This window comes from Megalops cyprinoides, chromosome 3 (assembly GCF_013368585.1).
Source record: "Megalops cyprinoides isolate fMegCyp1 chromosome 3, fMegCyp1.pri, whole genome shotgun sequence".
NCBI lineage: Eukaryota > Metazoa > Chordata > Actinopteri > Elopiformes > Megalopidae > Megalops > Megalops cyprinoides.
This window is the reverse complement of record NC_050585.1, coordinates 40,473,345-40,488,407: the sequence shown is the minus strand read 5'-3', so window position 1 is coordinate 40,488,407 and position 15,063 is coordinate 40,473,345. Positions and strand designations below refer to the sequence as shown.

Below are 15,063 nucleotides of genomic sequence, written 5' to 3'. Positions count from 1 at the left end.
TGTTTGATTGAAAAGCTGTTTCTGCTCGGTTTCGAACCGAGGACCTTTTGCGTGTTAGGCAAACGTGATGACCACTACACTACAGAAACCACAGCTGTATTTGTCAGGACGCTTGTGAACGGCAGTGCTTCTCTGACATTGACAATCGTGCATAATTCTCATGTTGAGATAAAAAAAAAAACTCTGGCCTGAGAAGACTAAAGTGGCAGCTGGTTTCCGTAGTGTAGTGGTTATCACGTTCGCCTCACACGCGAAAGGTCCCCAGTTCGAAACTGGGCGGGAACAGGCTTTTGGGAGAATTCGCAATGTAGCCAAACCGAGCCTCATCAAGCAGAAGGCACGCTTGTCCGATGCCAATTCTGAAACTTGGCCTCTTACATCTCATTTCATATCTATTGCACACGTGTGACTTCATTCAAGTCAAAGCTTTCCTTTCACCTGCCTTGCAAGAACACATCTCTTCAGATTGGCCTTTATTCACTTTAGAAAGTAGGGTGTAAGCAGGACGCTTTTCCTGTTTCTGAAATGGGTGACGGACAGGCAGGAGGTGGAGGATTTTTCCTGCCAGTCGCAACTGCAATGTCTGAGGTTGTTCACTCTACTGAGCGTGCATGCATATTGTGATCTTTGGTGTCCACCGCAACGTAGAAAAGAGCTTTTAAGAAAGAAGAATCCTGTTTGTTTGAAAAGCTGTTTCTGCTCGGTTTCGAACCGAGGACCTTTTGCGTGTTAGGCAAACGTGATGACCACTACACTACAGAAACCACAGCTGTATTTGTCAGGACGCTTGTGAATGGCAGTGCTTCTCTGACATTGACAATCGTGCATAATTCTCACGTTGAGATAAAAAAAAAACTCTGGCCTGAGAAGACCAACGTGGCAGCTGGTTTCCGTAGTGTAGTGGTTATCACGTTCGCCTCACACGCGAAAGGTCCCCAGTTCGAAACTGGGCGGGAACAGGCTTTTGGGAGAATTCGCAATGTAGCCAAACCGAGCCTCATCAAGCAGAAGGCACGCTTGTCCGATGCCAATTCTGAAACACGGCCTCTTACATTTCATTTCATAACTATTGCACACGTGTGACTTCATTCAAGTCAAAGCTTTCCTTTCACCTGCCTTGCGAGAACACATCTCTTCAGATTGGCCTTTATTCACTTTAGAAAGTAGGGTGTAAGCAGGACGCTTTTCCTGTTTCTGAAATGGGTGAGGACAGGCAGGAGGGGGAGGATTTTTCCTGCCAGTCGCAACTGCAACGTCAGTAGAACTGCATTCTACTGAGCGCGCATGCACCGTGAAAGTGCATATTGTGATCTTTGGTGTCCACCGCAACGTAGAAAAGAGCTTTTAAGAAAGAAGAATCCTGTTTGTTTGAAAAGCTGTTTCTGCTCGGTTTCGAACCGAGGACCTTTTGCGTGTTAGGCAAACGTGATGACCACTACACTACAGAAACCACAGCTGTATTTGTCAGGACGCTTGTGAATGGCAGTGCTTCTCTGACATTGACAATCGTGCATAATTCTCACGTTGAGATAAAAAAAAAACTCTGGCCTGAGAAGACCAACGTGGCAGCTGGTTTCCGTAGTGTAGTGGTTATCACGTTCGCCTCACACGCGAAAGGTCCCCAGTTCGAAACTGGGCGGGAACAGGCTTTTGGGAGAATTCGCTATGTAGCCAAACCGAGCCTCATCAAGCAGAAGGCACGCTTGTCCGATGCCAATTCTGAAACTTGGCCTCTTACATCTCATTTCATATCTATTGCACACGTGTGACTTCATTCAAGTCAAAGCTTTCCTTTCACCTGCCTTGCAAGAACACATCTCTTCAGATTAGCCTTTATTCACTTTAGAAAGTAGGGTGTAAGCAGGACGCTTTTCCTGTTTCTGAAATGGGTGAGGACAGGCAGGAGGTGGAGGATTTTTCCTGCCAGTCGCAACTGCAACGTCAGTAGAACTGCATTCTACTGAGCGCGCATGCACCGTGAAAGTGCATATTGTGATCTTTGGTGTCCACCGCAACGTAGAAAAGAGCTTTTAAGAAAGAAGAATCCTGTTTGTTTGAAAAGCTGTTTCTGTTCAGTTTTGAACCGAGGACCTTTTGCGTGTTAGGCAAACGTGATGACCACTACACTACAGAAACCACCACTGCATTTGCCAGGACACTTGTGAATGGTAGTGCTTCTCTGACATTGACAATCGTGCATAATTCTCACGTTGAGATAAAAAAAAACCTTTGGCTTGAGAGGACCAAAGCGGCAGCAGGTTTCCGTAGTTTAGTGGTTATCACGTTCGCCTCACACGCGAAAGGTCCCCAGTTCGAAACTGGGCGGGAACAGGCTTTTGGGAGAATTCGCAATGTAGCCAAACCGAGCCTCATCAAGCAGAAGGCACGCTTGTCCGATGCCAATTCTGAAACACGGCCTCTTACATCTCATTTCATATCTATTGCACACATGTGACTTCATTCAAGTCAAATCTTTCCTTTCACCTGCCCTGCGTGAACACATCTCTGCATGCACCACGAAAGTGCATATTGTGATCTTTATTGTCCACTGCAATGCAGGAAAGAGCTTTTGAGTAAGAAAAAAAATGTTTTTTTGTTATTGTTGGTGTCCAACAAGTTAGTGGACTTTTTTAGGTGAGTCACAGCCCCAATGCCTCTCAGGTCTGTGCTGTCTCTTCTCATCGTGTATTTTTCTAGATGATTTCATTCTTTAAATTCTTATCCGCTACACAGGGAAAAGTGACTTTCAGAATCCCAGTGCCCCATTAGTGTCCATACTACTCAAACTTTTCCAGTTCTTTGCATGGTAATCCCACGATCACAGATTCTTTCTGTTTTGTTGTATTTGTCTTCTTGAACCAGGCAAGAAGTCAATGTGATTCTTTTTACATTGTGTCTGCATACTCACAATGTCATATTAAAAACACTTTTTGCTATCCAAAAGTCTCATGATCATCTGATTTTGTCTTGAGGCCGGCAGAGTAGTGCACTTGGGACAGCTGTTGTATGGTTCCTGAGACGTACAAAGGTCAGATTCAGTATCTTTGCCCTAGTCAGTTAGTTCCACTTCAACCCCAGAGTGTGCTGAACAGATGGCATTTTAGTCTATCTTGAAAGGAGAGCTCACCCCTCCCACATTCCCTCATGCAGGGGAACTTGAATCCTGACCTGCTCTTCCTGAGAGAAAACCTCTGTCAAACCTTAGACCCAGACCATTGGAACATCATGCCAATATTTCGATGTCGATGGTCAGTTTCTCCTGAGGTGAGTGACAAAAAAGAAGCCACTTGGGTAATTTGATGCAGTTTTTGCACCGGGCAGAAATGAATCTTTTTGTTTTCTTTGCAAACCAAATGCATGTGCATCTGTGCATGTGTGTGCTCACATTTCTGTGTGGGTGTGTGTGTCTGTCTGTGTGGGTGTGTGTCTGTGTGCTTGGGTATACATGATTGCGTGTGTGTGTGTGTTTGTGTGTGTGTGTGTGTGGTGTGATGTTACTGTGCAGAATTCTCAACTTTATGGACTATGTGACATACCTCCCTCCTAAAGTTCCAGAGGCCCCCTTCTCCCAGGACAGCCTACAGTACCAGAAGTCCTCACCTGATGTCAGAGCCTTCTCATGGTCATGCGCAGCAGAGGTTTTGCTGCTGTTCTTCATGGGTGTTTGGTAGTTGACATTCACCACCTCCATCTTCCAACAAAACCAGTGACCTTTACAACCAAGCCACCCCAATGGCAGAAGGACATCCTGGACATCCTTTCCAGGCTGATGCAACAGCTCCCCTGTGTAGAACTAGTGAGGAGGGGACAAGGAGGGGAGGAGGAGGGACGAGAGAAAGATAGAGTGTTTTTTTTTTCTTTTTATCTCATCTTCTAAATTTTCAGTGCTTTAGCAATACAAACTCTCGCTGCAAATTTGAGAGGGAGAGAGAGAAAGGTGAGTGAAGTGAGATATGGAGTAATGAAAGGGTGAGACGGGTCAGAGAGCAAGCGGAAGGAGCAGATGCCCCTCTAAATCGTAAAATTGAATGACATGGAATTTCCCCGTTTAAATTTCAGTCATAAAACACGAAATGAAGGCACTGAATGTTCCAATCATTATTATTAGCTCTGTTCTGACTTACTGGCTTACTAACAATCTAATTTTAGCTTTTATCACTGGTCATTTGCTTTCACCAGCATATTACGGGAGAGCTCAATATACATGTTACATACTATAGCAACACTCAGGCATATATCATTAAATGTTGATTACTCCTGTGCACCCAGAGCATCCTGCTTCACATTGTGAGACAAACAGGGCCTCCACCCCAATGGATTAAAAAAAAAGGATAAAAAAGAAGTCATGTCAAAATATTGTCTGAACTTTCCAAACCAGACTCACTGCCACCAACTAACTTCCTCCCAGTTTGGTTTAATATCTGCAGTAACACCAGCCTCCTGGTGTTGATGTTCATCAGAACCCTACCATTGATATTCATCAGAGCTCTACCATCAGAAAAAAAACATAATAAATTCACTGTGTCAAGCAACCATTAGTGTGTTCTTTTCCTCTCCATTGCACGCTGTAAAAGTGGCTAATGTATGTGAATTAGCCAGTTGTGTCTTGTAGGTGGGGGCCATGTAAGGATATGTACATAATAGACCATCTGTGCACTTATGAGGATACCTGTCAAGGACATGTGCTTGTGTCCTCAGAGCCTGGAACATTCTAGGTAGTGAGATGTTTCCATGTTCTAAAACATGCATAACTGTTGGATGAGGCTTTGTACATTGTGTCTGTTGTTGCTTTCTCTTTGCATGATACAATCATCACAAAGTTGAAGACCCTCTCCGCCAAAGTGGCAACATGATTCTACAATATCCACAGATATGATATCCTTATTGCTGGTCTCTAATAATTCAAGAAATAAGGTTGGGGTTTAGGTTTAAGATTAAGGATATATTTTTTTTTCTTACAACTAAGTTGCAATGTGATACATCCTTGCAAGTGTGAGATGACATGTATATATTTCTTCTGAAGATTAAAGGGAAGTCCAACTGTTGCTCAAATACTAGTCACTGCACAGAGATACAGTCCTTCATGTTGTCATTGAAGATTTACCCTTGGAAGGACTTGAAGAAGGCTAGGCAGTGACACCAATGGTGCAACCTTTCCTGTCCACTAAAAAGGAAAATGTGAAGAAGACTAGCTGGTACTAAGATATGATTTTCTTTAGTTTCTGACCACAAATAACAAAAAAGAGGACAAAGACCAGAGGAATTCATGAAATAAGAGTGCATGTGTATGTGTGGGGTCGGGGGGCAGAAGGAGAAAGATGTGAAGGTATAGATCACAGCAGTCGGCAATCTTCTAGCTTTTTTACATGAATTATATAAACGCACAGTATATTAAGACGCTCGATGAACTACATATAAACGCACAGTATATGATGCTCGATGAACTACATTTCCCATCTACCAGTAGCCTCGTTCTGACAGCGGCCTTTGTTTTCCTGTTCCAAGCCGAGGAGGACAGTCGCCATTTTAAGGGTGAGTTGCTACGGAAGAAGGTCATAAAACCACCAGAGAACACCGTGTAGAAATAACTGTATCCAATTTCAGGACTCTTGACAACGTGTTTGCAGGGGTAAGGGTATTTAAGTGTTTAACAGCGAAATGTAAACCCCGACTGATTGGATAGCTTGGCATATTAATTTGGACAGATTTGAAAAGTGCATAGTTCGCTGGCTAGCTAGCGGGTATGTAGCTGCGGTGTTGTTGCTAGCTTGCTAGGATCGCACGGCTTAATTGCCTTGATACTTGAGCCGTTTATAGGTGCCCTACAGTGTCCATCGAAGGGCTGTTTATAATGATTCATATTATTATAATGACGAATGCTATCAACGGCGCTTTTATTCCCTGTTTTTTTTTTTTACATTACCTGTTAACAAAAAACCTCTGCTCACGACTCGATCGACTATCGTTAGCAAGTCGGCCTGTGGTTATTAGAATATCTGACGAAGATGGACGACTTTCACAATGGAGGTTTGCGAGGGGTCTAGCTGCAAGCTAATGCAGATGGCACGTGTTTACATCCGTGGCTAATGAGCTCTGTACACATGCGCTTAGTTATAGCAATGCAGCATAACGTTAAGAGACTATTAATTTCTTTGCTAGCTGTCTGTGCTTGCGAGCAATCCATGCATACTGTGGTCTGTTTTATTGTCTTGCCTTTACATTGTCCCAGGTCCGTCACTTATTTCAAATTCGCTGGATCTAATTGTATTTGCTACTTGTAGACAAGAGGGTCTGTCCTGCTGACATAGTGTTAACTGTTGATGTTAACTAATCTGCGAGCGACCCCATGCTTCTTGCTGGGATGGTTGGTGATTGAACTTCATGGATTTCTAAACCATCCATTACTCATTCGTTAGAAGACATAGCGAGCTGCAACTTGGACTAATGCTAGCTGTACACACTCCTGTTGCTAATCGCAAATGCAAGAATCTACGAATCTATCTCGTGCTGCTACTGTAGTGCTACCTTCATGTTTTGCGTAGGATGATGCGTGTAGCTTAGTTGTTAATTACCTACACAGTAGCTAAGTTATATAGTCTTATCTTACCATTCCACAGTTAAAACGGATTTCAGTTATATAGATATATGGGCTGGGTGAGTTCTTCAACAACAACGTTGTCTGTCAGTGCCGTTTGAGATCTGCAGTTCAAGTTAGTTAGCGCTAATTAAACCATTAGCGCGCTAGTTTGATATAAAGGGGTGATCTTTCCGCGTTGCAATTTTATGAGTTCTGGTGTTTTTATTCCGCCCCTGTTTGGCAGATGCGGCAGTCGAAGCGAATGCGCTCCCCGGGCGGCTGGCTCTCCGAGTACAGCTGGGAGGAGAAGTGGGAAGTCCGCAAGCGCCAGAAGAGAGACTCGCACAGCAGCGAGAGAGAGAACAGATCGAGGAGACACCATCACCACCACCACTTCAGAACCTACGAAGGGTAAATATGGGGCTTGCGACTGCGCTTGCATCACCAGATTGGAATTTAACATATACCTGGTTGTGGGAGCGAGTAAACATTGGCACATTAAGGCACCACACACTGTTGCGTGCACATGGCATTCACCAGCCAGGGAGAACAAATCACAGCTGCTGGGTCCTTCTGCCAGTATCTATCGCTCTTTAAGCAAGCATTGTTTATGGATGGCTAGAATATACGTTAAAAACTTGGAATAGAATGTGAAGGCATTGAAAACCTGTTGTACAAATTTTGATGTTGCTCCGATAACATTTCATAGATGAAGCAGTATCAGACTGAGGCACACAGGAGTATTTTGCTAAATTAATTACCAAGAAGCTGTTAAACATGATTGTGCGTGTAACCTTCTGTATCTGAGTTGTGTTCATGAGCATGTCTTCGTAGACAAGTGGAGCAGTTTGTCTTCCTGATAATAGGGTAACTTGACCAGATTGTGGCTACCAATCTGATAATGCGTTAATACTTTGGTTAATATCCTTGCTGAGTTGTCAACATATGAAAGGAGGTCTCCACTCGTGAGATTTGTGACTTGTAATGTTATATTTATTCTGGTGGTGACTTTTTTTTTTTCCCTCATCTTAACAGAATCATCTGTAATGTTGTGTCTGCCCATTAAATCATGTGTGGATTTATTGGACCTGTTACCATTTTGATAACATATTTTTTGTCATACTGGTGGTACACAGTGTACACTTTACCTCAATTCCAAAAAGTTAATCTCAAATCCAAAGTTAGCTGTATTTGTTTAGATGTGTTGTTTCAGCTCGCAGCTGCAGATTGCACATCCGTATCCAATTGCAATGACTTTAACCATAATCAATCAGTCATAAATTAAATAAATGTTCATTTCTGTTTGTCACAGTTGACACTTAAACATTTTTTGGCATGATTTTGTCCTTTGGTATTTTATTTTTATTTGAACAGTAATGAAAAAAAAAAAATCACACCCTGCCTGCCAAGTGTGTTCATGAGGAGCTTTTGGTCACTGTCCAAAGGGTTGGACATATTCAGAAACCTTCTCTAATTTTAGTTGCCGCAAGTTGCCCTTTCCTGGAAGAGACTTGACACTTGTGGCAGCACACGAGCCCTGAGAGTACATTCCACACACAGCTGCCGAAAGGGACGTATAAATGCCACCCAGGAACATGTCAGTACCTCCTCTGAGGGCACTGACTGTCCTCTGAACATTACTGCTGTGTCCTGCTCCATCTCTGTGCTGTCTTCGTGGGGATTTTTGAGGGGTGTGTCCAGTCAGAAAAAAAGCCCCTGGTTGATACTGACGATCCCAGTCATTTCACATGCCTGTGTGAGCACGTCACACTGGATTTAAATGATTTTCACGGTAAATCATAGCTGTCATCATATCAGGGTTGTTAGACAACCAACATTTCTCCGACATCTGTATCCACTCTTCATTTGTTCATGGACTGGGTTCATTCAGTAATTCCTTGAGAATTCTCTATATCCTCAGTGCTTTACCTCAAAAGGTACAACACATCAAGTCATTAAGTTCTGCAAAGGACTCTGTTCGCAGTTAATCACAGAAAATCACTGTTTGCGACATCTCAGAGTGATTAATTCCAGGATTTAATTTGCTTTTGATTACTTTTTTGATACCTTATGAACATGATTGTACATTCACCATCACTCTTGTTGGCAAGAGCTGTGTCCTGTGATCCGGGAAACATTACCTGGAGACAAAGACCTCGGACTTGTTGGCTTGGGTGTTGGTAACAGCCATTTCCTGTGTGCTGATAGGCATTACCTGGAGGCGAAAACCCTGAACGAGAGGCTGGATTGCAAAGAGCGGAGAGGCCGTGAGGCCAGTTTGGAGCTGGTGGAGTACGGAGAGGACGGCCGGGGGCAGCACTGCCGGGAACGGGAGCATGACCGGGACTGGCACCATTACAGCAAGTCCTCCGGGCGCAGCGGGCGGAGTCGCCGGAGCAGTCATGACCGTTACCACGCGCGACACCAGAGCCCCTCAAACCACCGCTCTGACTCGGTATGCAACTGTCTGTAGCGCCCCAGTCTGTGTGCTGTGATATTGCCTTTGTCTATATATGATACTCAGCTTTCTCTTCTTTGTCTGTTTCCACTAGTTTCTGTATGACAGGTTGACAAGGTACATGCATGTGTTGTATGGTTGAGGCAGTCGTTTTATGATGTAAGGATCCTATTTCTGACAATAGGCAATGCCGTCTTTATGACATCTATGTAATGACAGGTACAATTGAAAGGTTAGCTAGCAACTGAATTTACTTATGACAAGAAGGTGAGTTCTGGGAAGGACGAAAAAAGCAGATCTCAGCGCAACTGTTGGGGACTGTGCCCCACATAGGGACAGTGTTTGATTTGGGGGTGATCTCTCTGTTTTACTCTGAAGACATCCATCTGAGAAGGACAGCTCTTTTTCTCTAAAGGGGAATTTGGGGGAAGAAAATGTTGATGCATATGTATCTTGTGTATATATATATATTCTGTTTCTATTTCTTTTTTTTTTTTTTGAGAAAGTCTCTTGTCTGAAAATTTGTTGCCATGTTTTTCTTCTGTAACACAAACTATGTGGGGCCCTGTGCCTTTCTCGGGGGATGAATTTGAATTTGCTGCTGCGGCCTGGCGCGGTATCTGAATGCACCGAATATCCCCCCTGCTGAATGAATGAATGGCGCGTTCTGGCCTGATTGGTGCGGGTTTATGATGGTGATGCTGGTGACCAATCCCAGAGGAATCATCGCAGGAAAAGATCCAGGAGTTTTGAGGATGATGAGGAGGGTCACCTGATCTATCACAGTGGACACATGCTGAGAGCAAGATGTATAGAATATATATCTTTTTTCATTTATATGATTGATTTCTTTGGGGAAAGTACACCAGTAATGGGTAGTTGGGGATGGGTGGGTTGTTCAGGGATTTTTATATCAAAATATTGACATTTACAGTAATTTTCTAATTCTGTTGTCATCAGTAAGGTCTAGTTAGTTTATCTGAATTGCACAACTGCCATTTGTAATGGTGTTGCTCTAAAGTAGTAATGTAATGCTAAACATTTAACTGGAATAGATGCGATTTGTATACTGAAAGCTAGAGTAGTTTTTCTTTGTTCATCTGCTACTGTAATTGGTGGCTGATCCCTTGTTCCCTTGGTGCTCATTGGCTTTCTCTGTCCCTGTAGATGAAATTGTGTGCACGTTAGGGGAGGGCGCCTTTGGAAAAGTGGTGGAGTGCATTGATCATGCAAAGTAAGTGTCATGGCAACTGACGGCGTCTCCCGTGTGCATTTGTCTCTTCAGTGAATGCGTTTATCTGTCAGTGTACCGTTTGAATGAAGTGGATGAAACGTTGTGGGCGTGGTTGCAGGGGTGGTCTTCGAGTTGCTCTGAAGATCATTAAAAATCTTGAGCGCTATCGGGAAGCAGCCATGTCCGAAGTGGAGGTTCTGGAGCAGGTGAACTCGCTCGACTGTGACCGGAGATTGTGAGTGTAATTTTCTGACCCCGGTATCTCTAATGTTTGGGCACTTGCCTCATCTGGTTCTGAAACTGAATATCAAAACATCTATCTCACCAGTGTCAAAGTTTGTACCATTACTATCTCTTGTAGAATCATTTGGAATCAAAGTTTAAAAATGAACGTTTAAAAGAACGTGCACAGTGCTATGATAGCAGGTGCGTTTATAGTTTGATGTCCCTTGTGGGTGCATGCGTGACAGTGACATGTTAGGTGAAGGGTACAGAGGTACGAAGCGATGACGACGTGCCCGCGCCTCTTTGTGTGTCCTCACAGTGCCTGCGTGCGGATGCTGGACTGGTTCAATCACCACGGCCACATCTGCATCGTGTTCGAGCTTCTGGGCCTCAGCACCTTCGACTTCCTGAAAGAGAACGGGTTCCAGCCCTTCTCTGTGAGCCAGATCCGTCATATGGCGCACCAGATCTTCAGGGCTGTGCGATGTGAGTGCCTCTCGGGGCCTGTGGGCAGGGTCAGGGCGGCATCAGCGGGCCCGATTCAGTCAGTCAACCTGCATGGTGCACGGTATATATATTGCATTTCACTGCACAGTAGTATGGCATAGTAGTAAGGAGCCAGTTGCTGGTTCAGTTCCCTGCTGCAGAACTGCTGCTGTACCCTTGGAGAAGGTACCTAACCCAGAATTGCCTCAGTAAATATCCAGCAGGGAGAAACAAAAAAAAATGTAGCCTCTCTGGATAAGAGTTTGTGCTGAATGACAATAATGCAGTGGAATCCAAATTCAAAGTCTTAATTTAAGTGCAAATGTTACATGTAGGTTATATTTTTCTTTTTATACACGCTTAATTGGGGAAGTCTAATTCAGTATTGAAAAAAGATGTGTGATGATTGACGTGAAGTGGGTTTAATTTTTGCAGTGCATTTTAAGGACAAGGCAGCCCACTAATTTGCTGAGAATACTGTTGTAAGATGAAAAGTTTTGTTCCTAATGGGTCTTTTTCTGATGGCGTGCTATTTTGTTCAAAACATTTAATAATCTTTGTCGTTGTAATGAAAAATTGATAGTAAATAGCTTTTTTGTTTGTTTTCCAGTTAGTGTGGTAACTTTTGTCTCTTAATATTTATTTTTTTCAGTCCTCCATCAGAACAAGCTGACTCACACGGACCTGAAGCCTGAGAATATTCTCTTTGTGAATTCAGACTACCATATGGAATACAATCCCAAAATGGTGAGTGTCTCCATTTTATTTTTAAATTCTGACTATCAGGGAGAAAACGGGACTTCCATAACACGAACTGTGTGCATGCACTGTACATGTTTCTATACGTTTCCCCCCAGTACTTAAATGCCATTTATTATCAAGCCTAGAATGATGGTTAGCTGTCTTAATAGATGATAGCAACTGTACTGTCATAAGGCTCTGGTATTGTTCCTGTTATGAAGACTCAGTTATTTACTAATTTATTTAGAAAACATTGTTTCACAAAAATGACAAGGACACAGGTATAGAACAGTCAGTAACAGGGTGAATGGACAATAAGCTGAGTACAACACAAAGGGACAAGTAAAAAACAAGAGTTTATGTAGGTGTGTAATGCCAATTGATCATCAGCTGGGAGTGACTCTGGTTTGTCCTTGTCAAACTCAGAAACGAGATGAGAGAACCTTGAAGAACCCGGATGTGAAGGTGGTGGATTTTGGCAACGCCACCTATGACCACGAGCACCACACCTCTGTGGTGTCCACCAGGCATTACAGAGCACCTGAGGTCATCCTCGGTGAGTGTGTGCGTGCATGTGTGTGTGTGTCTGTGTGTATGAGAGCTGGAAACCTGGCCTCAAAGGATCGTCCAGGATGTTCTTTGCTGTTTTCGATAATGCCTGTGAGCACTGGTCTGAGTGAGCTTATCGTTGTGCCTGTACAGAACTGGGATGGAATCAGGCCTGTGACGTGTGGAGTCTGGGCTGCATTTTGGTTGAGTATTACCTCGGCCTAACACTCTTCCAGGTGAGTCCTGTCGGAAAGCCATGCAAGGCCAAAAAGTATTCATTGGGTACCTGCTGGAGCAGTTGACAGTTTGGTATCGTGGAGCTAAGCCTGAAACCAGACAGATTGGTTCAAGTCCCTGATGGGGTGTTGCTGTTGCTGTACCATTGAGGGAGATCCCTATCCTGAATTGCTTCAATAAACAACTAGGGGTATAAATGGATATGTAAAAAATGTAAGGTCCATGTGAAAGCATCTGATAACCTTATGTTAATGAAATAATATTCAAAATAAGGATAAGTACTTTGCCCAAGGGTACAGCAGTTGTTCTCCAGCCAGGATTTAAATCTTTAATGCTGTGGTTAAAAAAAAAAAGTTGTGCATTAATTCCTTTACCCTGCTACCAGCTCTTCGCTGGCTGGCTGTCTCTCAGTGTGTTGCTTCTCGCTGAATTCATCTCTCCACTCTTGTTTGTTTCAGACACACGACAGTAAGGAGCACCTGGCCATGATGGAGCGAGTTCTGGGACCCATTCCGACCCACCTGCTGCAGAAAACCAGGTGAGTTCAGACTGGCAAGCGTGCCTGTGTCCAAGTGGGGAACCCCTGCGTAGAAAGGTTGAAGACTATCCTCTGGGCCACCAAAAACTGATGTTTTTAATTTGGTAATTCTGTCATTTGCCCTTTGTAATTCCTTACTCTGACTCTGTAAGGACGTTTCGCTTTCACAGATCTGTCTGGGTCATGAATAACACAGTGTGACCCTTTACTAAATAATCTGGTATCTTGTCAGGTTTGGCAGAAGTGGAGTTGAGGAGTTGTGCCTGCGGTAGGCAATAGAAAAACATGATCCTTCATGGATCTAGTACAGGTAGTTTTCCTGAATTTTTACTGTATCTGTATGTCTTTTGGGTGATTCAAAATTTAGTCATTTTAGAGATTGATTCATAAAATCCCATATAGCTCTATGCCCAGATATTCCCCTCCATATTGTAGTTACGCACATTGCGTGATTGTAGAGGAGGGTAAGTGATGATTTGTATTGTGACCGGTGGCAATATGACAGGGGTAAGGAGCTGGACTCGTAACCGGAAGGTTGTGGTTTTGATTCCCCAGTGGGGTACTGCTGCTGTACCCATGGGCAAGGTACTTAACACTCAATTGCGTCAGTAAATATCCAGCTGTATAAGTGGGCAACATTAAAAAAAAATGTAACCTATGGAAATCGCTCTGGATAAGAGCATCTATTAAATGCCAGTAATGTAATGTAATGCAATGGTCCCACAGGAAGCGGCGGTACGTCCATCAGGAGCGGCTGGACTGGGACGAGCACACCTCCTCTGGGAGATACGTGAGGAAGCACTGCAAACCCCTCAAGGTACTCTGCCTCTGCACACAAGGATACTTTAACCAATAATTAACACAGACGCCTGTTTCAACTGGCCTGTGGATTTGCAGCCATTAAATGAGACAAAAAATAATGCTTAAACTGTGGTGCTGTTTTAGAAAATGTAATGAGCTGAAAGTAGGAGTGAAATTGTTGCTTTGTAGCACCAAGTAAAAGGCACACATACTGACTGAACTTGTGGTGTGATGGTATATAAATGTCAAAAGAAACGATTAAACTTGTGGTGTGGTACAGGAGTTGTTTGAGCTGCATTGTGGTATGTTAGCAAATAGTTGACACAAAAGTTTCAGATGAACTGCAGCAGAATAAGAGCAAGTAAAGTCCTTTTCAGATTTCTAACTGTTGTGGTCAGTGTAATGACTAGGGAGCTCCTAAACCGCTTTGGTGTTAGCCTTTGCCACACATCTGCACAAACCAAGATGATGCTGTAAGTCTAACAGCCTCTAATCTCCTCAGCAATACATGTCCTCAAAGATCTCGGAGCATGAGCAGCTGTTTGACCTCATCCACAAGATGCTGGAGTATGATGTGTCCAAGCGGATTACTCTGGACGAGGCGCTTAAGCACCCTTTCTTCGATTCCTTGAAGAAAGGGAAGAAGTGACCAATGGCTGGACCTGGCCTGGCCTTCATGTGCTCTCCAGGGGAGATATCTACAGACTGCATCAGTCCGCTTTGCGTTTACCTTTACGTTCACCTAGTGTTAACTTATGCTCCGTGTAAAAACACTGTACTGTATTTCCTTTTGTGCTTCTTGTTCATTCTTGAAATAAAACTTGATTAGTACCTTTTTGAAAATGAGTGTGTAAAGGGTTTTTTTTTAACCAGTAGAAGTATTTTTTTCCTTGTTTCTTGTGTTCCTGCCCGGGGATTGTGCTAATTGTACTTCCCACTTACAACTGAAATGGGTTTTGGTCTTTAGTGAGGTCCATAAATGTGATCATCTGCATGGTCTCCCACTTCATGGAGTAGTCTTAAAAGGAGAAGAAAAACAGGATATCTGAACTTTAAAAGTTATTTTATTGACCATTAATTAGAATGTTAACTAGGTGTTTAATAGGCTTTACAGAAAGCCTACTGATTCTTCTTTTGTTTTCCTTGTAAGTATTAATCCTGACATCCTTACCAATCATGTCACCATTCATGGCACTCAAATTTTGTAGGTACTGGTC

The 15,063-nt window shown here is 43.4% G+C and overlaps 1 protein-coding gene and 8 non-coding genes across 9 annotated transcripts; 5 read left to right on the top strand and 4 right to left on the bottom strand.

Annotated features, from left to right (window-relative positions):
- Positions 1-16: 16 nt before the first annotated feature.
- On the bottom strand, positions 17-89 carry trnav-aac. Its single transcript has one exon. It is a non-coding gene; the product is annotated as a tRNA-Val (tRNA).
- Positions 90-212: 123 nt separating this feature from the next.
- On the top strand, positions 213-285 carry trnav-cac. Its single transcript has one exon. It is a non-coding gene; the product is annotated as a tRNA-Val (tRNA).
- Positions 286-691: 406 nt separating this feature from the next.
- Positions 692-764, bottom strand: trnav-aac. Its single transcript has one exon. It is a non-coding gene; the product is annotated as a tRNA-Val (tRNA).
- Positions 765-886: 122 nt separating this feature from the next.
- Positions 887-959, top strand: trnav-cac. Its single transcript has one exon. It is a non-coding gene; the product is annotated as a tRNA-Val (tRNA).
- Positions 960-1,377: 418 nt separating this feature from the next.
- On the bottom strand, positions 1,378-1,450 carry trnav-aac. The gene has a single exon. It is a non-coding gene; the product is annotated as a tRNA-Val (tRNA).
- A 122-nt stretch (positions 1,451-1,572) lies between these two features.
- On the top strand, positions 1,573-1,645 carry trnav-cac. Its single transcript has one exon. It is a non-coding gene; the product is annotated as a tRNA-Val (tRNA).
- A 418-nt stretch (positions 1,646-2,063) lies between these two features.
- Positions 2,064-2,136, bottom strand: trnav-aac. The gene has a single exon. It is a non-coding gene; the product is annotated as a tRNA-Val (tRNA).
- Positions 2,137-2,258: 122 nt separating this feature from the next.
- On the top strand, positions 2,259-2,331 carry trnav-cac. The gene has a single exon. It is a non-coding gene; the product is annotated as a tRNA-Val (tRNA).
- Positions 2,332-5,521: 3,190 nt separating this feature from the next.
- On the top strand, positions 5,522-14,624 carry clk4b (CDC-like kinase 4b). The gene is made up of 13 exons (XM_036524896.1): positions 5,522-5,629; positions 6,822-6,988; positions 8,786-9,032; positions 9,754-9,844; positions 10,203-10,269; positions 10,388-10,504; positions 10,814-10,980; positions 11,633-11,727; positions 12,148-12,277; positions 12,424-12,506; positions 12,966-13,045; positions 13,772-13,862; positions 14,349-14,624. The coding sequence occupies exons 2-13, from the start codon at positions 6,822-6,824 to the stop codon at positions 14,493-14,495; spliced, it is 1,482 nt and encodes a 493-aa protein (XP_036380789.1). The 5' UTR covers positions 5,522-5,629; the 3' UTR covers positions 14,496-14,624.
- Positions 14,625-15,063: the final 439 nt, after the last annotated feature.